The 22,422-nt window shown below is 39.2% G+C and overlaps 1 protein-coding gene across 1 annotated transcript in view; it reads right to left on the bottom strand.

The window, feature by feature from the left end:
• Window positions 1-790: 790 nt before the first annotated feature.
• VPS36 (vacuolar protein sorting 36 homolog) overlaps window positions 791-22,422 on the bottom strand; it is a 40,615-nt gene continuing 18,983 nt past the window's right edge. The window contains exons 6-14 of the mRNA XM_007521573.3: window positions 21,957-22,043; window positions 13,153-13,185; window positions 12,954-13,031; window positions 11,979-12,113; window positions 9,595-9,660; window positions 7,063-7,127; window positions 6,241-6,325; window positions 4,527-4,603; window positions 791-4,436 (exon numbers count right to left, since the gene is read on the bottom strand). Of these exons, the coding sequence (XP_007521635.1) occupies window positions 4,343-4,436; window positions 4,527-4,603; window positions 6,241-6,325; window positions 7,063-7,127; window positions 9,595-9,660; window positions 11,979-12,113; window positions 12,954-13,031; window positions 13,153-13,185; window positions 21,957-22,043 (720 nt within the window). The 3' untranslated portion in view covers window positions 791-4,342. The remainder of the gene's footprint in view (window positions 4,437-4,526; window positions 4,604-6,240; window positions 6,326-7,062; window positions 7,128-9,594; window positions 9,661-11,978; window positions 12,114-12,953; window positions 13,032-13,152; window positions 13,186-21,956; window positions 22,044-22,422) is intronic.

The raw sequence follows: 22,422 nt of genomic DNA, 5'->3' as shown, positions 1-22,422 counted from the left end.
AGGGAGACACCTGCAACACTGCTTTATCATTCACAAAGCTTCCCCATGAAGGTGGGGACCAGGGGCACAAACTTGGGTCCTTGTGCACTGTAACATGTGTCCTCAACCAGGTGTGCCACCACCTGGCCCTGAGACATTTTTCTAAAGCAGGCAGGACTGAGCAAGAAAAAAAAATGATTATAGTTATTGGAGGTGAGGGCAGGCTAGTGGGAAGAGGTAATAAAAAAAAAAGTCTGTACAGATAAAGGAGGTGTATCCCAGGAACCCAAGGGGATAGATACACTTAAATCTGTGCCCCAATCCAGTGCTCTGCATTTACTGATGCTCTTGTGAGCTAGTTGGCTAGTTGCTTCTTCCTTTCATAAGACTTTCATTCTATCTTCAGTTAAGGTTCCTCACATGCCTATTTCTCCAAGTGGGCCACCCTTTTATAAGCAGGGGTTATCTTTCATTCTTTATACCCTCAGTGGTCCACATAGTCACTGTACTCAAAGCAATACATCTTTTTAAAAAATATTTGATAGAGACAGCTAGAAATCAAGAGGAAGAGGGAGGTAGGGAGAGAGACAGAGAGACACCTGCAACACTGCTTCACCTGTGAAGCTTTCCCTCTGCAGGTGGGGACTGGAGGCTTGAACCCATGTCCTTGTGCATTGTTAACATGTGTGCTCAACCAGATGTGCCGCCACTTGACCCCAGAAATATGTCTTTATATAGTTGGATTGAATTGAATAGAAGATGAAGAAGGGCAAAGGAGAACCATGTTACAAACAGACAATGTATATCAGAGTTCATTTGTTCAGACAATATTTATTGGATGCTTCCTGTGCTGTGTACCAGGCCCTGTCCTATCCTCTCCACCCTGAGGATAGATCCATGAACAAAGCAGATAAAAAGCACTGCTCTCAAGTTCACACTCTGGATTTCTCATTAGGGATGGGCTTAGCAATACATTTACATAAATTCAAACAGACCTGTTGGCAACAACAACAAAAAAGACAAACACATTTAAGTTCTTTAATTATTGGTGTATGAAAAGTTATGTTCTTTCTCAATTTACAAAATATTCATACCCATGTATCACTCTAATTCTAAGACGAATTATAAGACTGTAAGAGAAGTTCCTTGGCAATTTAAGAAGTTTTCAAGGATCATTTTGAGCACACTTGATTATGTCCCTAGGCACAGTCTTTAAAACTTAAACACTTTGTAAGGTATGGGTCTACTGTACCAAAGCAACAGCTCAGATTGCTGGGCAATGGACAACCATTTTAATAAAATAACTGAATGATGATGTGATGAATCCACATCTAGTCAGATTTGTCTAGCCACAGGGAGCAAGAGAAATAGTACATTCACAAGAATACACGTGGTCACTTATCAGTGGAATTCACATCAAGAATTAAGGAGAAGACAATTCACAAGTCATTTCCCACTCTTTCAAAACAACTGAAATCATAAATGTGTGAGGTCATAAAGGTTATTATAATCAACTTTTGGTTATAAGATCTAAAAGAAAAATCTTAACATACTGACTTATTCTGGCTAGAGGTTTCTCATTTTCACACATTTTCAAAACGTATTTAAAAATGTCAAGTTGAAAAAGATGTATTTTTAATTTTTCAGTAATTTTACCCTATATACATTAATAAAAATCACTGAACTCAGAAAACAGTCACTTATACAATGTAACAAAAAACTGGCAGTATATGACTAAAAATATTCCATTACAATAAAGCTACTTTAGATTTATGCTCCTAAGAGCCAAGTTAAAACAATAATTGTATCAGCACCAAAACAACTTTTTGTATTTTGAGTCCAATGGGTGTTGGTTTATTTAAAAAGTAACCCATGAGAGGGCCAAAATAATACCTTATTTGGAGAAAAAAAAAAAAAAGCAGAGGGGTACAAATATACAGAGACCTAGAAAATGCCACAAATGCCCACTAAAAAATAAGTCAATTATACTTGTCTTTTAATGAATATAATTTCTGCAGAATATATTTATATGCCACTTTCCTTCCTTTTTAGTTCACTTTAGATAACTCAGAATGCTCCATTTTTGTTAGTCTATTGTCATAATAACGTAAATAAATATACTGAATTGTGGGAGTTTGCTATAATGAACCCAAACCACTAGTGCTAGGTATAGTAGTTCAAACAATTGTAAGTGCAGCTCATTTCAGCTGGTAAAATAGATTATTATTTACCTTCATCACTTTTTGAAGCTTAGCCAGATGAGATATAGCGTGTGTGTGTGTGTGTGTGTGTGTGTGTGTGTTTGTATGTGCAAATGTGAGTGCAACCCAGAAAGAGGAGTGACATACAAAGGCCCAGAAGACCTGGGCATCCAGACACTAAGTTTTCCCCAAAACAAACTTGTTGAGCTGTGGTGGAATTAGGGAATCTGTCATAACACAGAACTAGTTATATATAGGTATGGACATCAAAGAATAAAGCAGCTGCCTCCATCACAATACTCCCATGACACTGTAGGCTGAAGCAGTGGCAGCCACTTCTCAGGGAGGTGTGAGGGTGTGACTCTGGCTGCATTTACAAAGATTCCCTGGGTCTTCAGTTGAGGAAGCTTGTGCCTTCCCTAAAGCATATGTGTAGTTGCCTCTGACACATCAATGAAATGAGAATGTAGGGGACCTGGGATAGTATCCTTGGATAATATCCTCTCTTCCTATTCCCAGTGGTTTACTCAATATAGACAATACTCCTCCAAGAAGCTGAGGCAAAACCGTCACTACAGTCCACTTCCAGCTCAGTCTCAGAAAAGAAGTTCCTTTTGCCCACACAGGGTCCCTGAGTTTGAGGTAATGCCACCATGCCATATGCTGCATAGGAGTAACAGAGGAAGTCAGGCAAAGTCCACTTTGAAATTCAAGCAAACTTAGGGCCAGGGTTGTAGCTCAGTGGTAGTGTGTGCCTTATATGTATAAGGCCCTGGATTCAATCCCTGTCACTGAAAAATGAACAGGAGGGAAGAAAGAAAAAGAAAGAAAGAAAGAAAGAAAGAAAGAAAGAAAGGAAAGAAAAGAAAAGAAAAGAAAAGAAAAAAAAAGAAAAGAAAAAAAAGAAAAAGAAAGAGAGGAGGGTGGGAGTGAGGGAGGAAGGGAAGGAAGGAAAAACCTTGTGTGTTTATAGTACCACTGAGCTGTTTGCCTCTTGACCCAAGTTTTGTTTTATATATATGGGGGGGGGGAGGAGGAAGAGGGGTATCAAATCCGTCCCACCATCCAAGGAGTTCCTCTGATGCTCCCATATATTGCCAGGAATTGAACCCAGGGCCTGAGACATTGTAAAACATGTACTCTACCCACTGATTCTTCCAGGCCCCCCAGGATGGGTTTTTTTGTTTGTTTATTTAAGTTCAGTTTTAAAATTCCTTATGTGAATGAAAAGGAGACATAACATTTTCATGGTCTATTTTACCATCCTTGGTTTCAAGGTAAAAGAGCACCAAAATTCCTGGTATACTAGTGAGATTCTCTCTTAGTCCCTGTGCCAGCACAATACCAGGGAAATCCTGAGCTGTCTACTGCCCAGATTTGTAATCCTATCACTGACATGTCTATACACCTCTTTAACTTGGTTTCAAAATCCATGGCATTTTAAAACAAAATGACATCATTGCATTCTTTAGATGCCAGCTATGAAGTCACCACTAAAACAAATAAAAATAAGTAACTACTAACATTATATATATCAAATGAAGTTCTCTGCTTTTTAAAGTGCTTTATTTGGTTTGTTATTAGAGACATGCTGATGACTGCTTCTCACACTCCTGAGAAGACGCCTCACATGGTATTTCTGTGGTTTGATAACTTTGTCCCACTGTTGTCAAGTTCTTAAACTACATTGCCTATATGACCTGCTTTGTGAAGACCCTATGAAATGGGCATATAAGAAGTGGAGAAAGACTGACTATAATTGAATGACTTTTAGTCACAATAAAATACAGGTCTAACCTGTCTAAATATGAACCTCTTTTGTTTTGTTTTGTTTTTCCTTCCCCCGTTAACTAAACCATTTTCTTTATAAAATAGTCAGATCTGAGGATCAAGCTGAACTCTCAAGGTTCTGCACAACTATAGCATGACTTTTTAAAATGTATATCCACATTCAATTTTCTGTATTTTCCTATGTTTATTCTTAATGAGCTCCTGGACCATGATGTTTAGAGAGAAATGAAAATGGGTTTATATTTTATGGTGAGGTGCCAGTAAATTCTCAGTCTACCAAGTTTACTCTCAGCTCAGTTTCATACAACGTTTTCATGCTGCAAGAAGATGAACACGGGCAGCGAATGCAGACCCTTAGCTCTGCAAAACCCTTAGTTCTGGGTCATGAATAGATTTGGGTAGAAGCGCAAGCCTTCCACGGAGTCATCACGGCAAAGATGGCCCATCTTCTCTGCAAGGAGCAACCTGGGAATCAAGGGGAAAAATGTGTGTTCACAATCTGGGTGATATGGAGAAACAAGAAAAGTCATAGTGAAGAGCTGGGCCTTCTCCTACCTTTCTTTGGCCAGGAGGACAGACATGCCCACGAGCTTGGCAAACTCTTCTGATGTGAGGGATCCCTTTTCTGAAACCTAACAAATACACGGCCAAAAAATACATGATGATTTAGGCCCCTTGACATACACACTTAGAGAGAATGTCTACAGGATGCTCAGGATGTATTGAAATGCCAACTAAAAGGCAAAGGCAATATATAGTGAATACACTATAGAACAAAATCTTCTTTACTAATGTTTAATTATCTTTTATATGTAAGTTAAAAAATATTTCTTCTTTTTTTTTTTCTCATGAGAAGCATACACAGAGAAAGAGAGACAGACCCTAGAGTACTACTCAGCTCTGGCTTATGGTGGGGATTGAACCTGGGACCTCAGAGTCTCATGAGAATCTTTTGCATAACCGTTATATTGTTTCCCCTGCCTGGTTTAATTCTACAAAGGCCGTTAGTTCCAGAACATATAATAGAGGAGATTAAATACCATGCAGTCCTCTGTAAGATAACAAAGGCACTATACTAAAGCTTAGAGAACTATTTGATATTCTAAAGAATATGTAACAGAGTCAGGGCAATGGTGTCCCTGGCACATTACAATGTACAAGGACCAAGGTTCAAGGCCCCAGTGCCCACCTGCACAGTTGGAAGCTTCATGAGTAGTGTAGCAGTATTTTTAAAAGAAATATATATATAACATTGGGGAAACAGCATAATGGTCACACAAATAAAGTCTAATCCCTGAGATTCTGTGATCCCAGGTTCAAGCCCCACCCCCAACATCACCATAAGCTAGAGCTGAGCAGTCCTCTGATAAAAATAAAAGAAGAAGAAGAAGAAGAAGGAGGAGGAGGAAGAGGAAGAGGAAGAGGAGGAGGAGGAGGAGGAGGAGGAGGAGGAGGAGAAGGAGAAGGAGAAGGAGAAGAAGATGGAGAAGGAGAAGGAGGAGAAGGAGAAGGAGAAGGAGAAGGAGAAGGAGAAGGAGAAGAAGAAGGGGGGCAAGCAGTGGCATACCCAGTTAAACATACACATTACCATGCATAAGGACCTGGGTTCAAACCCCAGGTCACCACCTGAAGGTGGGGTAGTTTCACAAGGAGTAAAGCAGTGATGCAGGTATCTACCTTTCTTTCTCTCTCTCCCTCTCTGTCTCCTCCTCCCCTTTCAATTTCTTTCTGCCCTACCCCAATCCAATTAAAAAAAAAAAGAGAGAGAGAGAGAGAAAGGAAAAAATGGCTGCCAGGAGTGGTGGATTTGTAGTGGTGGCACCAAGCCCCAGCAATAACCCTGGTGGCAGGGGTTAAAAAAAAAAAAAAAAAAAAATATATATATATATATATATATATATATATATATATATTTATCTTGAATTTGAATTTAGTGCATGCCACATGCTTGAGAGAGGGATCTTATGCACAGATTTTCTGTTTGCTTGTTTGATTTTATTTAACCAGAGCATTGTTCAGCTCTGGCTCATGGTGGTATGGGGAATGGTGGATTTGTAGTGTAGGTACCAAGCCCTAGCAGTAGCCCTGGTTAGATAAGGAAGGAAGGAAGGAAGGAAGGAAGGAAGGAAGGAAGGAAGGAAGGAAGGAAGGAAGGAAGGGAGGGAGGGAGGGAGGAATGAAGGAGAAAGGAAATGGTGTTTTTCAAGTTCCTTAGCATCTAGGTCTTCGTGGCTACCCCTAATGATGCGAGGAAACCAGGTTCACATACTGTCTCCAAAGCTGAGGCCAACATTTCCTCTTCCTTGTGGGATTGAAGCTCAATGACCATGACTCCACTGTCAAAAACCCGGAGCCTGAAAATCACAGATGAGAACAGAGCCATGAGTACTTGAATCTTAAACTGCAAAGAGGAGTGGGTGATTCTGACTTTCTTTTATGCCTACTTGAAAATAGCATTTACAGCCTAACAACCACAAGCAACTAGGACACAGCTGGAAAAGTACATAATTAATACAATTATGAACCATAATCCATTTGCTTAAAAAAAATCACATCTAGGGCCACTTGGTGGTACACCCAGTAGTGTGCACATGTTATTATGCAGAAGGACCTAGATTCAACACCCCAAGGAAAGCTTCACAAATGGTGAAGCAGGTCTGCAGGTGTCTTTCTGTCTCTACCTAAATAAATAAATAAAATTAAAAATTTAAAAAGTCACATCTGGCTGCTTTTTTTTTTTTTTAACTCTAGGATAAGGAAAATATAGTTCGGAGTTGAATGTCTGTGATTCTAAGTATCCACAGACTAGCACAGAGTGTTTAAAGGGCCAGGGGATGGCCACTCTGACCTTGGGGACAAGCCTATATTCTTATCTCTCTGCACGATACAGACAGGACTTGGAAGACTGGTGCCTCAGGCCCTGAAATACATGGAAATAGGGCTGATAGACACTCAAGGTGCCCCAGGAACTCTGTGCACGTTTCATGCAACTTCTGGAGGGCATACAGAATGGTGGGCCTGGGAGGGCTCTCGTGTCTACTCTTTGGCATCATGGTTATAGCTGACACACTTCCTGCAGAGGTTCTTTTACCTGAGAGGCAATTTCAGTGCCTCCAGCATCTTGCAGGCATTCACTAAATCTTCTGGTGAGAGCAGCTAATGGAGGGGGAAAATAAAAAATCCAGTTTACACTGTGAAATGATGGAGTTATTTTGCATACCTATGACCACTAAAATAAATGAAGGTTAAAGGCTACAATTTATCAAAGATTTTAGATGACTTAATCACTAAGACAAAAAGGATGGGCTGGGGAGACAGCATAATGGTTATACACAAGCCTCTGAAGTCCCAGGTTCAATTCCTAGTAAGCCAGAGCTGAGCTCTGGTTTCCTTCTCTCTATATATCTTCCTCTCTGTATCCTTCACTCTCTTTCATTAAATAGGTAAGTAAATAAATAAATTAATTAAAAAAAAAAGAATTACCTATGTACCTTTCCCATAATTGGGAGAAACTCTCTTCCCTGATCCAGCTTTCTGGTTTTTCCCAGCCATGACATCATCCCCCCAGACAATAAATTGGATCCACCTGCATATCAGATGTCAGGCTCAGGAAAAACAACAACAACAACAACAACAACAAAAAACTAGTACAGTCATGGATTCTTTGGAATATCACTAAAATAGGCCTACTACCTACAAAACGGAGACCCCCCCAACTCTTCATCTGCACTAATCCAGCCTTTAGGTTCATGATTAGTCAACAATTTGTTTGGCTTTATATGTCAACTCTTCTTTCAGCCACCAGATTCCAGATGCTACCTTGATGCTAACTGGACTTCCCTGGGCAGACAACCCCACCAATGTGTCCTGGAGCCCCGCTTCCTCAGAGCCCCACCCCAGTAGAGAAAGAAAGAGAGAGACAGGCTGGGAGTATGGATCGACCAGTCAACGCCCATGTTCAGCGGGGAAACAATTACAGAAGCCAGACCTTCCAGCTTCTGTACCCCATAATGACCCTGGGTCCATACTCCCAGAGGGATAAAGAATAGGAAAGTTATCAGGGGAGGGGATGGATACAGAGTTCTGCTGGTGGGAATTGTGTAGAGTTGTACCCCTCTTATCCTGTGGTTTTTGTCAGTGTTTCCTTTTTATAAATAAAAACTTAAAAAAAAAAACCTCCTATTCATTAAAGCAGGACTAGTCCATAAAATTGTAATGCAAGTCATGTGTGTAATTTTCAATTTTCTGGTAGCAACATTAAAAAAACAGGATTACTTCTGATATGTATATTTTATTTAACCTAAAAGAAAAATTTAACAGAATACATAAAAATTATTAAGTTACTTAACATTTCTTTGTTATGTACTAAGTCTTCTAAACCCAATGCGTAATTTGCATTTCCAGCACCTCATTACATTTCAAGTTCTAGTCACAGCTGTACCTAGCCAGTGGCTACCTTTCTGGATCACAAAGCATTAAGAGTCAGCCCCTTTCTGCACCCCATAAAGAATTTTTCCATACTTCCAGAGGGATAAACTATAGGGAAGCTTCCAGTGGAGGGGATGAGACACAAAACTCTGGTGGTGGGAACTGTATAGACTTGTACCCCTGTTGTTCTAACAGTCTTGTTAATCATTATTAAATTACAAAAAAAAAGTCAGCCCTGAGTGGTGGTGGCAGCTGCAAACACAGTTTTTAAGTGCCAGAGACCACCTCTAAAGCCAGCCCAGTCTGGGTCAAGTCCCTGTCAAACTATTGTTCACTGTGGTCTGCTCATAGTATTTAATCTCCATATTCTACTTATCTCTCTTCCACACACTCAAGGACAGTGAAAGTAGCTACCTCACAACTATTGGGAAGAGAATTGGGGTGGTGCTATATGCACAGAGGGTCTGGTGGATGGTGAGTACTTGGTAGAGACAATATCAGTACCTATTCAGATAAAAACAGCAGAGGCGTTGGAATGACAGGTAGGTGTTAAGTGACCTGCATGAAGGTGACTGCTGAGACCACAAAATGGCATCTGACTGTTAGCCAGCGAACCAGCAGTGAAGGTTCAAACCTTGTGAAAGATGTAGGAGACTGGGGTGGTGGGACAATGAGAGTTGAAAAGGTGTTGCTGCTGACTCGGAATCTAAGCAGGACAGGTCTGGCACTGCATTCTCTACAGGCAGCATGTAGCCATCCCAGCTAAAGAGCTAACCATCACACACAAAGAGCACCACACTCAACCTCACTCATCAAAATAAAAACACGAAACATCAGAGTTGAAAAGTCCAAACTTTAGTTTTTGCATAACCATTATGCTATCTCCCTGGCCCTAATTTTTTTTTTAAATCACAACACTGCTCAGCTTTGGCTTATGGTGGTGCAGGGAATTGAACTCAAGAATTCTGGTATCTCAGGCATGAGAGTCTTTCCAAGTCCCTCAGCAAATCATTGGCAGGAACAGTATCTACTTCCTCCATTCCAGGGCAGTATTTTCACTGTATAATGTTTCTTAAAACAGGTTTGACATTCCCAGTGCTCTCTCAAGATTGTATTCCTTGTTAGTCTATAGGGTGACTTGCATTATATTAAGAAAGCCTTTATTTAAAAGAATGTCTGAATATTCTATTCTTACTTCCATTCCTCGAGCTCGGTTTACTAAACAGTACACTTCTGTGAGTGACATAATTCCTCCTCGTTCCTGTGAAAATACGAAAAATGTAAGAAGCAATATACAATAATCAGCACCAGTTAGCATTTCTTAACAGAAATCATCATCAAAGTGAATTCAGAACTCATGAAATTTCTTATAGGAAGTTTTTTTATTTTTATTTTTTTTTTAAAAAAAGAAAGATATCCGGGGGTCTGGAGGTAGCATGAGTTAAGCGTACGTGGCGCGAAGTGCAAGGACTGGCATAAGGATCCCGGTTCAAGCCCCCGGCTCCCCACCTGCAGGGGAGTTGCTTCACAGGCGGTGAAGCAGGTCTGCAGGTGTCTATCTTTCTCTCCCCCTCTCTGTCTTCCCCTCCTCTCTCCATTTCTCTCTGTCCTATCCAACAACGAATGACATCATCAACAATAATAATAACCACAACAAGGCTACAACAAGGGCAACAAAAGGGGGAAAAATGGGCTCCAGGAGCAGTGGATTTATGGTGCAGGCACTGAGCCCCAGCAATAACCCTGGAGTCAAAAAAAAAAACAAATGATATCCAGACAAAGATTCAGGCACAATGAAGTATTTCAAAGTCAACATTTGGACCCCAATGTATTATTTACTTAAATAAAAAGATGGATTCTACATCATGTTTCAGAAAAAAAAATAAAGTATACTTAAAATGGCTTAAGTCACTCCCACTAAAAAAACAAAATTATAGGATTAAATAAGAATGCCACCATTTTGTAAGGTCAAAGGACGTCCTGGTGAAAAGGCACAATGCCCTCTCTGTAGTATCTCTGTCAGGGAAGAGAAAAAGGCCTTCTAGATATAGCTGCCATTTACAGGCAAGTATGCTACCATACATGCTAGTAAAATCCAGACTCTTAGACAATGTAAGAGTTAAACTACTAATTCCTTTAGTAAATATTATGGGAATAAAAAGAAATGGGGAAAAGGGCAAGCCCATAGAATTAAAAAAAAACTTCAAAGACTAATCTAGCAATTGCACTGTGTCCTGCTTTAAACAAATCAACTATATAAAATGTGAATACTGAGTAGATATTTGACATTTAGAACTTTTAAATTTAATTTTATTGCCTCCAAGGTATCGCTGGGGCTCAGTGCCTGCACTATGAATCCACTGCTTCTGGAGGCTACTTTTTCCCTTTTGTTGCCCTTGTTGTTTATTGTTTGTTGTTATTATTACTGTTGTTGTTGTTGGATAGGACAGAGAGAAATCAATAGAGGAGGGGAAGACAGAGAGGGAGAGAGAAAGATAGACACCTGCAGACCTGCTTTCACAGCTTGTAAAATGATAGCCTGCAGGTGGTGAGCCAGGGTTTGAACCAGGATCCTTTAGCCAGTCCTTGCGCTTCGTGCGCTTAACCTGTTGCGCTACCACCCGTCCCCCAGAACTTTATTTTAATTTTTCAGGTGTATGATGGATTTAATTACACTTAAAGGCAACTTGATCACTATAGCTACATATTGAAATATTTACAAGTAAAGTGATTTCTGAGACTTCTTTGATTTAAAATTAGTTTGAATGAAGGTTATTTATTTATTCCCTTTTGTTGCCCTTGTTTTATTGTTGTAGTTATTATTGTTGTTGATGTCGTCGATATTGGATAGGACAGAGAGAAATGGAGAGAGGAGGGGAAGACAGAGAGGGGGAGAGAAAGACAGACACCTGCAGACCTGCTCCACCACTTGTGAAGCGATTCCCCTGCAGAGGGGGAGCCGGGGGCTGGAACTGGGATCCCAACAATGGTCCTTGCGCTTTGCACCACCTGTGCTTAACCTGCTGCGGTACTGCCCAACTCCCGAAGGTTGTTTTTTTAGCTGAATTTGTATGATAGGCGCACTGGGACTCATTATACTATTCTATTTTCTCCAAGTTTGAAGTGTTTCATGATACAAGTGCTTTCATAGAAAAACTTGTAATTGCTGGAATGGTACACTAGACAAATAATCTCTCTTATCTTATTACTAATAGTATACTATACAGTAAGAACTTATATGTGAAAATATTTAAATATCTAGAGATATTACATTTTCCTTTGAAAACAGAAGCATAAAAATTGCATTAGATTTAGAAATTTAGACAAATAAAATGGAGATTAAAAATAAGGTCCCAATTCCACTGAAAAAAAAAATAAAAGGTTACTGACAATCTACTAACCAATACAATTTAATATTTATACTTACTGAACTAATGTAACAGTCTTGAAATGAAAGATAGCATAATTGATTGAATAATAACCATATCTCAAAAGAGGTTATGCTCTTGTTCAGATGTCTTATGACATGAAAAAAATTAACACAAGTTTGAAAGTCTGTGCCTGTTTTTTTTTTTTTACCTCTAGTGGCACCTGAAGTATTCCAACCAACTGTTTGGCCAGCTGCATGTGGTACTGTGTACCCGAGCCATAGGTTTCCCTGGTAACTGGGTTAGCTATCCCCATGCTCAGCAAATAGGATTTGAACCTGATGGTCTATAATAAAAAAAGAAAATGCACAAAGAAACTATGCAGAATTAGTTTAGTCCTCCAACCCCAACAGAAGATCCTTTTACCAGAAACTCAACTCTATTCAATTGTTTCCATTCCTACCCATTTCTTCTACTGGGTTACTATGTGGTGAACTATAAGAAAGTGCATCTCTAGTAGCTCTCTATATAAAACTTCTTCTTATTATTATTATTATCTATTCCTTCTCCTAGCTTGATATCTCATAGCCTGTTTATATTTACCTTGTTAGTTTGGTAGAGAAGAGATTTAGATATACTATAGGGATGAAGAGATAGTATATTGATTATGCAAAAGGATTTTCATGCCTGAGGCTCTTTGGTTCCAGGTTCAATCCCCAGCACCATCATAATAAGCCAGAGCTGAGCAGTGTTCTGGTCTTTTCTCCTCTCTCTGTGTATAACTTTCTCTCATTAAAATAAATAAATGAGATATTTTAAGAAAATATAACTATGCTATATTTAATGTCAACCAAATAATAAAACCAAAAAGTTGGGGAAATGGCTGTGAACAAACTGTAGACAAATTTAATGAAGCAGATATTAAACATATGAATATGTAAAAAACAGCTACCTCTTATACATTTCAATCTGTTTCTTATACTGCAACAAAAGATACTAAGATACTCTTTAATCCTACTGGAACTAACAAAGCGTTTATAGTTCAATCTCTCATCAACACATACATATGGTCCTCAAGTCCCAAAAGAAATAAAACATGGCATACAAAAAAACAAACTGTTAAACCAGCAAAGCATCCTCACTGTGTAGTCAAGCTTTTAATGTCTTACTAAGATCATCAATTTACCTCATCTTCTGTGATGTCGCCTTGTTTGTCTCTGATCTTATTAGCAATTGATTTTGATAATTCCACCATTTCCTTAGCCTGTTAAGAAAATAGTGAAATATGGAAAAGAAATAATGTCTCCATAGGGTCATCTAAGAAAATATATTATTAAACTATGTCATGATTGCTGTGAGTTTTAACAGATCCAGAAGGCACATACCTTGACCATGAGCTTGCTAAGGTCTTCAAATGCCTGAAATGAGAAATGAGCTTCTGTTGGAATCTAATAAATTAAAAGTTTTTTTAAAGAATTTATTTATTTATTAATGAGAAAGATAGGAGGTGAGAGAGAAAGAACCAGACATCATTCTGGTACATGTGTTGCTGGGGATTGAACTTGGAACCCCATGTTTGAGAATCTAGTGCTTTATCTACTGCACTACCTCCCAGACCACAATAATAAATTAAAAGTTTTAAAGCAGGTAGTGGAGCAATCACTTGAGTGCACATACTATAATGTGCAAGGAACCTGGTTTCAAGACCATAGTCCACACGTACAGGGGGAAAGTTTCACAAGCAGTGAAACAGTGCTGCAGATATTTCTTAGTCTCTTCCTCTCTATCTCCCCCCTCACTCTCAATTTCTGTCTCTAGTCAATAAATATATAAATAATAAAACAAAAGAATTAAAGTTTTTAAAGCAACAAAGCACTCTACTTCCTATGATATTCATATGATATAAATATATAAAATTTGTTATTTATTATTTTTATCATATATATCATATGATATTCATATGATATATGAAAATTTCTTTTTTTTGTTATTGGATAGAGACAGAGAGAAATTGAGAAGGGAGGAGACAGAGAGGGAAAGAGACAAAGAGACACCTGCAGCCCTACTTCACCACTCATGAAGCTTTACCCCCTGCAGGTGGGGACCAGGGACTTGAACCTGGGTACTTGAGCACTATAATGTACGCTCTTAACCAGGTGTGTCACCACCTGGTCCCTGAAAACTTCTTGAGAGCTTGTTTGGAGGTTCTAGCAGGGGAGCGCAGCTACTCGTACACCCTCAACTGAAGACCAAGACTGGTCCATCTCTATTCTGGGAAGGCAGTCCTCTTCAACCCAGGACACAGCTTCGGGAGAACGTACATGGAGCAGTGAGGGAGGAAGGGGACACCCGCCTAGCCAGCCAGATCAGCTGTATCAAGCCTGGCAATCAATGGGGTGACAGATGTTGCAGCCAGATCGCCTTCACATCCGTAAATATCTTAAAACAATAACTTATATAACCATTTATACAAATATTATATCTACCCTAAGAATTCAGTTTAGCTAAGAAACTAATTTTCCCCGCAAAAAATGTCTAATTTTCAAAAACTAGTTATTATTGACTACATAAACAAAAGGTGACATAAGTAATAGTTCAGAAAGTATTGTTTACTACTATTTGCTATAAATAAGGAAAATTTGTTATGGCCTAGGAAGTGACACAGCGGATAAAGCAGTGGATTTTAAGCATGAGGTTTCCAGTTCAATGCCTGGTACAGCATGTGCCAAAGTGATGTTCTGGTTCTTTTTCTGTCTTTCTCATTAATAAATAAATGAATATTTTTAAAGACTCTTTTAAAAATATATTTATTTATTCCCTTTTTGTTGCCCTTGTTGCTTTATTATTGTAGTTATTATTGTTGTTATTGATGTCGTCGTTGGATAGGACAAAGAGAAATGGAGAGAGGAGGGGAAGACAGAGAAGGGGAGAGAAAGACACCTGCAGACCTGTTTCACTGCCTGTGAAGTGACACCCCGGCAAGTGGGGAGCCCAGGTCTCAAACTGGGATCTTTACGCTGGTCCTTGCGCTTTGCACCACCAGCGCTTATCCCACTGCACTACTCCCATAAATGTTTTTAAAGAAAAATTATCACTATTTCTTCTTAAATTCACTTCCTAATAGGAGGTTAAGAATCAAAAACTTTGGGAGTCGGGCTGTAGAGAAGCAGGTTAAGCGCAGGTGTTGGGCAAACGCTAGAAGAAGAAGCGCAGGTGTTGCAAAGTGCAAGGACCGGAGTATGGATCCGAGTTCGAGGCCCCGGCTCCCCACCTACAGGGGAGTCGCTTCACAAGCAGTGAATCAGGTCTCTCCCACTCTGTCTTCCCCTTCTGTCTCCATTTCTCTCTGTTCTATCCAGCAACAATGACATCAATAACAGCAATAATAACTACAACAAAAAGGGAATAAATATTGAAAAGACTTTTTAAAAAGAATCAAAAACTTTATAAAATTTTCTTGGTTGAAAATTACAATATGTGGCTGCAGAAGTACCCCTCCCCTTAAGTAAATTTTATTTTTTTCTGTATTTATTTATTCCCCTTTTGTTGTCCTTGTTGTTTTATTGTTGTAGTTATTATTGATGTCATTGTTGTTGGATAGGACAGAGAGAGAAATGGAGAGAGGAGGGGAAGACAGAGAAGGGGCGAAAAAGACACCTGCAGACCTGCTTCACCACCTGTGAAGCGACTCTCCTGCAGGTGGGGACCCGGGGGCTCGAACCGGGGTCCTTATGCCAGTCCTTGCGCTTTGCGCCACCTGCGCTTAATCCGCTGCTCTACCGCCCGACTCCCAAGTAATTTATTTTTATTTTATTTATTTATTTATTTTTTTTAAATCTTTTTTTATTTTTTATTTTATTTATTTATTCCCTTTTGTTGCCCTTGTTGTTTTATTGTTGTAGTTATTATTGTTGTTGTCGTTGTTGGATAGGACAGAGAGAAATGGAGAGCGGAGGGGAAGACAGAGAGGGGGAGAGAAAGATAGACACCTGCAGACCTGCTTCACCGCCTGTGAAGCGACTCCCCTGCAGGTGGGGAGCCGGGGTTCGAACCGGGATCCTTATGCCGGTCCTTGTGCTTTGCGCCACCTGCGCTTAACCCACTGCGCTACAGCCGGACTCCCGTAATTTATTTTTAAAGAAAACTTTATTTTCATGAGATAGATGTAATTATAGAGAGACCAGGGGCTGGGTGGTAGCACACCGGGTTAAGTGCACATAATATGAAGAGCAAGGACCCATGCAAGGATCCCAGTTGGAGCCCCCACTCTCTACCTACAGGAGGGTCACTTCACAAGTGGTAAAGTAGGTCTGTAGGTATCTATCTTTCTTGCCCCCTCTCTATTTTCCCCTCCTCTCTCGATTTCAATCTATCCTAGCCAATAAAAAAAATGGAAAAAAATAGCCTCCAGGAGCAGTGGATGTGTAGTGTCAACACTAGGCCCCAGCAATAACCCTGGAGGCAGAAAAAAAAAAAAAAAAAAAAAAAGGATTGAGAGACCAGAGCGCTATTTAGCTTTGGCATATGGTGGTGCCTGAATCGAACCTGGGTCGTCTGGAGCCTCAGGCATGCTGTGCTGCTGCTGCTGCTGCTGGACTACCTCCCTGGTACAGGAATACTTCTTTAGACACAATTTTTGGCTTGAATAGCAGGTACAAGCTAACTAAAACCATAAATCTTGGTGTCTGAAGTAATTATACTTGAAGCTTTGGATACAGTGGACATTAAAAAAAAAAAAAGAACATTCTGAGACCACCAAAATGTATCTCAATAAAACCATGAAATGTTTAACTTACAACAAGGAATGTCTACTTCAAAGGTCTCTTCAAACTACAGACATATTTAAAATAAATTACCAAAAATGCACTTTCAGTAAAGGAGATCCTGCTCATGCACAGAGGTTCATTTTATTTGTTCTTTTTAAAAAATATTTATTTATTCCCTTTTGTTGACCTTGTTGTTTTATTGTTGTCGTTATTATTGATGTCGTTGTTGTTCTTTTTTTTTTTTTTTTTTTTTTAAACATCAAGCTACTAACTAGTTGAGAAGTCCTTTGCCCCACATAGAATAGTGGTCAGTGGGTTCTAGTAAGCTCATGCCATCTTCATTATGTGAAGAAAATTATCCCCCAGCTGCAAAAGGACTTTTGCTCAAAGAACAGAGAGCTGTGTAAGGTCCTGATGGCCAGCTTACCCAGCGGGTGGGGAAAACAAAAGGGGAATGAGCACACACCTAACAAGAATTTCCTCAGATAAACAAAGGCTTAGACATGGGATTCTTATCAGCAACTTTCAGCAAATGCAGGAAACCTTTTGTGGGAAACTCTGGGCACCAGCTCTAAAACAAAGTTAAATCTAATGTTTAGTGTATAGAGGACAGATAGCTTTACACCTACCCAGTCTTCCCAAAATGAAACACAAAGACCTTACAAAGTTAGAATTTTACTTTGAATATTCATAGTAGTTGTTTTTTAATATTCATTTATTTATTTATTCCCTTTTCTTTCCCTAGTTGTTTTATTGTTGTAGTTATTATTGTTGTCATCATTATTGGATAGGACAGAGAGAAATGGAGAGAGGAGGGGTAGACAGAGAGGAGGAGAGAAAGACAGACACCTGAAGACCTGCTTCACTACCTGTGAAGCGACTCCCCTGCAGGTGGAGAGCCGGGGGCTCGAACCAGGATCTTTAGGCCTGTCCTTGTGCTTTGAGCCACATGCACTTAACCCGCTGTGCTGAGTAGTTTTTTGTTTTTTGTTGTTTTTTTTTAAAAAAAAACCTCTGGGACAAAAACTAGCAAGACAATACATGAGGTTTTTATATGATAAATCACTTCATTGACTGTATTATAGTTTCATAGATAGAATATAAAAAGTGAGTTGACATTAGCCTTTACTGTTTTAGCCAATAAAAATTACAGGCATCTCTAAGATTTTATGAAAACTATGGTGGTAGTTATTGGGAAGGCAGGAGTACAAAACTTTGGTAGTAGGTGTGGTGTGGAACTATACTCTGCAATATTTTAATTTTTGTAAACCACTGAAATCAGGAGACCTTGGTTCTCCTAATCTTGCTAAATCTAGTCACTAGGTTTGAAACAGTTACTTCTCTGGATGATAAGAATCCATACAATGCTATAGTGCTAAAGTCTTACAGGAATAGTTTTTTTTTTTTTTTTTATTTAAATCTTTCAGATCCCAATATAAAAACAGATGGGGCAGGGTCTGGTAGATGGCTCACCCGGTAGAGTATACAGGGCCATGAGCAAGGATTTATGTTGGAGACCCAGCCACTAGACTATTCACCACAAGGGGAATCTTGTGTGAGCGTGGTGTCTCTCTTCTTCTCTGTTTCTCTTCATTGTCTTTCACCCTTTAGCTGAGAAAAAAAAAAAAAAAAAGACTGAAAAATAGTCAACTGGGAATGGTGATATGGTGACACTGCACAGGCACAAAGCCCCAGTGAAGCCCTGGTGGCAAAAAAAAAAAAAAATTCTTTTAAAAGACTTTATTTATTAATGAGAAGGATAGGAGAGAAAGAACCAAACATCACTCTGGTATATGTGCTGCTGGGGATTGAACTCAGGACCTCATGCTTGAGAGTCTAGTACCTTAGCCACTGTGCCACCTCCCAGACCACGACATTTTTTTTTAATTTAATTTAAATCTTTAAAAAAAAGGGGGGGGGGAAATAAACCACAAGGAAACTAGATCTCAAAACGCACAGGTAGCACGTGACAAGATCCCTATAAAAGTAAATAACAAGATGCCCACAAAGTCCCCAAGATAGAAAAGCATTTATAAGCAAACCACCAAGGATCACAGGACCCATACACTATCTCTACAGGCATAGAAAGGAAAATAACAGAGTGAACAATAATTCTGAGGATAAAAGAACCCCCAAAAGCTGACTGGTACTCACTGAAAGTGAGTAACTAACAGGGGAGGGTGCTGCCCACTCCACAGGTAACTGGGTGCAAAGAGGCTTCAGAAGGGCTGAAGCAGGACAGCAGCCCACACCAGGGAGAGACAACTGAGAGAGCAATAGTGAGGCAGAGATGGGGGAGGAAGGTGCAGTGTCCAGATGAAAAACAGCTGACGAGGACTGGCCTAGGAAATCACAAGAAGCCAGCTGCTACCTCTTAGCGCCACAAGAAAGCAACAGTGTGAGCTCTGTGGAATAAGAAAAGTTATGTTGAACCAGCTCTTCCTAATCTACAAGTTCAAGAGAACCAGTTTCACATGAACATTAGCAACAGAGAAGTATCAAGGCCAAATCCTACACAAACTTATTATTAAAAAAAAAAAAAAAAGAAGAAGAAGAAGAAATGGAGAAGACAATCAAAGCAGGCAACAAAAGAGATCGACAATAAAAGTAAGCTCATAGAGCAGATCAAAATTTAACCTTTTATTTCAAAATGTAGTTAAGAGATGATGCTAAAGTGCCACAAGCTGTGAAACGACAATGTAAATCATAAAAAAGGAGACAGGATTTGGGGAGGAATTATTACTTTTCTTTCTTTCTTTTTTTTTTTTTTTAAGAATTTTCCCTTTTTAAAAAAATTTTTATTATTTTTATTTATAGGATAGAGATAGCCAGAAATTGAGAACAAAGGGGAGAAAGAGAAGGAGAGAGACAGAGAGACACCTGTGGCCCTGCTTCACCATTTGCAAAACTTTCCCCCTGCAAGTGGGAACTGTGGGTTTGAACCTGCATTCTTGGGCACTGCAATGTGTGTGCTCAACCAGGTGGGCCACCAGCTTGTCCCGAGGAATTACTACTTTAAAATCATTTTCAGAAGAGCTTATACTTGTCAGCACACAAGAATGAATTGTGAGTAAAGACAATAAGACAATATCTTAAGCAAAACAAAAGGGAAACTTTCTACATTAAAAAAAAAAAAGAAGTAATAGTCAAAATTTGGAAATAACCCAAGTGTGTCCAATGACAGATGAGTAGTTTAGGAAATTGCATATATACACAATAGAATACTACACAACTGTAAGAAACAATGACATCTTCTCTTTCAGTACAACATGGATGGAACTGAAGGGGATCATGATGAGAAATAGCAACCTAGGACAAAAGGAGAAGGAAGAATACTGGATGATCCCACTCAAAGATGGGGTCTAAGAAACAAATAAAAGGACACAGCAGGGTGAAGCCTCTGTGCTCTGTGACCTATTGTAGTAGATCAAGGGAAGAAGGTGCAAGGGTTTCTCTGCCTAACAACTTGAGCTAAGACACCAGACTTAGCTTGCTTTAGACTCGGACTTAACACTATCAGTGCTCCTCATTCTCAGCCTTCAGACTCAAATTATAATCTGTATTCCTAGCTTTCCTGGGTCACCAGCTTACAGGTGGCAGACTGTGGGACTCTTTGGCTCCATAGTCACCTGAGTCAATCCCTTATAATACACCTCACCACTCACATACAGAAATACAGAGACAGCTAGCAAGACAGCTTACCTGGATAGCATACCTACCTTGTCATGCGCATGACCTAGGTTCAAGCCTGGGCCTCACCGTATCTTTCCCTCCCACTCTCCTTCCCTCCCTCTGTCGGTTTCTTTTTCTGTATTTCTATCTGAAATAGTGCATTTGGAGCAGTGAAATCCTACTAAGGAAGGAAGGAAAGAAGGAAGGAAGGAAGGGAGGGAGGGAGGGAGGGAGGGAGGGAGGGAGGGAGGAAGGAAGGAAGGAAGGAAGGAAGGAAAGAAGTAGAAGAAGATCTCTAGATTCATCAATAAATTGACCTGCCTACCTACCTCTGTTATTGGTTCTGTTTCTCTGGAGAACCTTTTTTTTTTGGCATTTTTTTCTCTATTGGGGAGAATTAATGGTTTACAGTCGACATTAAAATACAGTAGATGGAATATGTGTATCATTTCTCAGTTTCCCACATAGCAGTATAACCCCCACGTAGGTCTACCTCTGCCATCAGGTTTCTGGAGGACTTTTAACATAAGTATTAAATAAATATTTGTAGTTTAGATTTTATTTTATTGATAAACATCTTTGTAATTCTCTGGGTAGCACTAACCAAAATAATTTTATCTCTAAACTATTATAAAAGCTAAAGAATTATTTCATAGATTCATTTCATTAATATTCAAGACCATTTTTATAATAAATCTGGGGGGAATACCAATGATATATTTAGATTTATTAAGTGACTGCAGGATCTAATGCACTACTGTGTTTCCTAGTTAGAGTTCTTTCCCCTTTACTCAAGTCATCTCAATTATAAAGAAGTCCCAGAAACACTGGAATGTACAGTTCAGGGTTGTTCCCCTTGTAGAAGTGGCAGGCTACTTTGAGCCACTTTTATTTCTGTCTGGTTCTTTTCTCTAATTATGTTTTACAGCATAAAGGGATAGTGTCTGGCCAGGATTGCTAAACACAGAAAAAATTTTTTTCTTTCAATTAAGTTAGCTGAATATCCTAACTAATTACATGAAACACTGATTAAATATCCTGCAATAGGGATGAATACTCTGCAGTCAATTCCATCTAAATTTTAACATTCACACATAAAAAGCATGGTGGTTTCTCATATCATGGGGAACAAATTTTTGTTTCTTTTTAAAATATTTATTTATTTGTTAACAAGAGAGAAAGAGAGGAGCAAATCATTACTCTGGTTTATGCAGTGCCAGGAATGAAACTCAGGACCTCACACATGCAAGTCTGGTGTTCTACTTGTAGTGCTGCCTCCTGGGCTGCTATGTTTCTTTTTTTCTTTCTTCTTCTTCTTTTTTTTTTTTTCTTTTTCAGAAAAAACACACTTTGGCTGAGGCTAGGCAGAGATGCATTCAGCAGAACACACACATTACCATGCTTGAGGACCCAAGTTCAACCCTCTCATCCACACCTGTAGAAGAGAAGCTTCACCACTGGGGGAGCAGTGTTGTAATACCACCCAAGTATTATCTCTGTCTCTCCCATCTCCTTCTCTATTTCTCTGTCTGAATCATAAAATAAATTAATAAATGTAAGTAGATAAATATCACATTTTGGCTAAATTACATCAACTTGAAGTAAACTTTTTTAAAGAGTCAGAGACTTATGTGGTCTCTGGCAAACTGAACGCTATAACAATATGCAGAGTGGAACCAGAGATGTGTCTAATAGAATAAACACAAATAACTGGAAAATACACTTGACCAGAGCTTGTTCAGGAGTTTTACCTCAGAAATATTTTTGTCAGTTTCTTTTCTTTTTTCTTCCAGTTTCCTTTCAATCCCTACAATCCCCACAGCCCTTATTCTTCCTGGCTGAAAAACAAAAGGAGAAAATAAAACATACAAAATAGGAAGGACACAATCTCTTGTAGACACCACATTCTGTGTTGTGTGGTGAGAAAGGACCCACAAAGAACCGAAGGAAAACAGCATACAATTACATTTCATTTCCTTTCAAAGCATGCCAGCTTCCTGCCATACACAATGATCTTCAGATCATTAGAGAGAAAAGCTGAACATAAAAATGGAACATTTTACTCTGAAGTCTATGCAAACTAAGTGACCTATTCATTTTTGTTCTCTGATAAGCTATTATGTATGTGTCAGATATCTAATAGGGTCTCACATATGTAAAAGAAAAAAAAAACTAGTTAAATTTTCTTACTCGGCAGTTACAACACAAGCTAGTTTT

Source organism: Erinaceus europaeus, chromosome 7 (assembly GCF_950295315.1).
Source record: "Erinaceus europaeus chromosome 7, mEriEur2.1, whole genome shotgun sequence".
Lineage (NCBI taxonomy): Eukaryota > Metazoa > Chordata > Mammalia > Eulipotyphla > Erinaceidae > Erinaceus > Erinaceus europaeus.
Note: the sequence above shows the minus strand (reverse complement) of the source record. Positions and strands in the feature narration are given on the sequence as shown.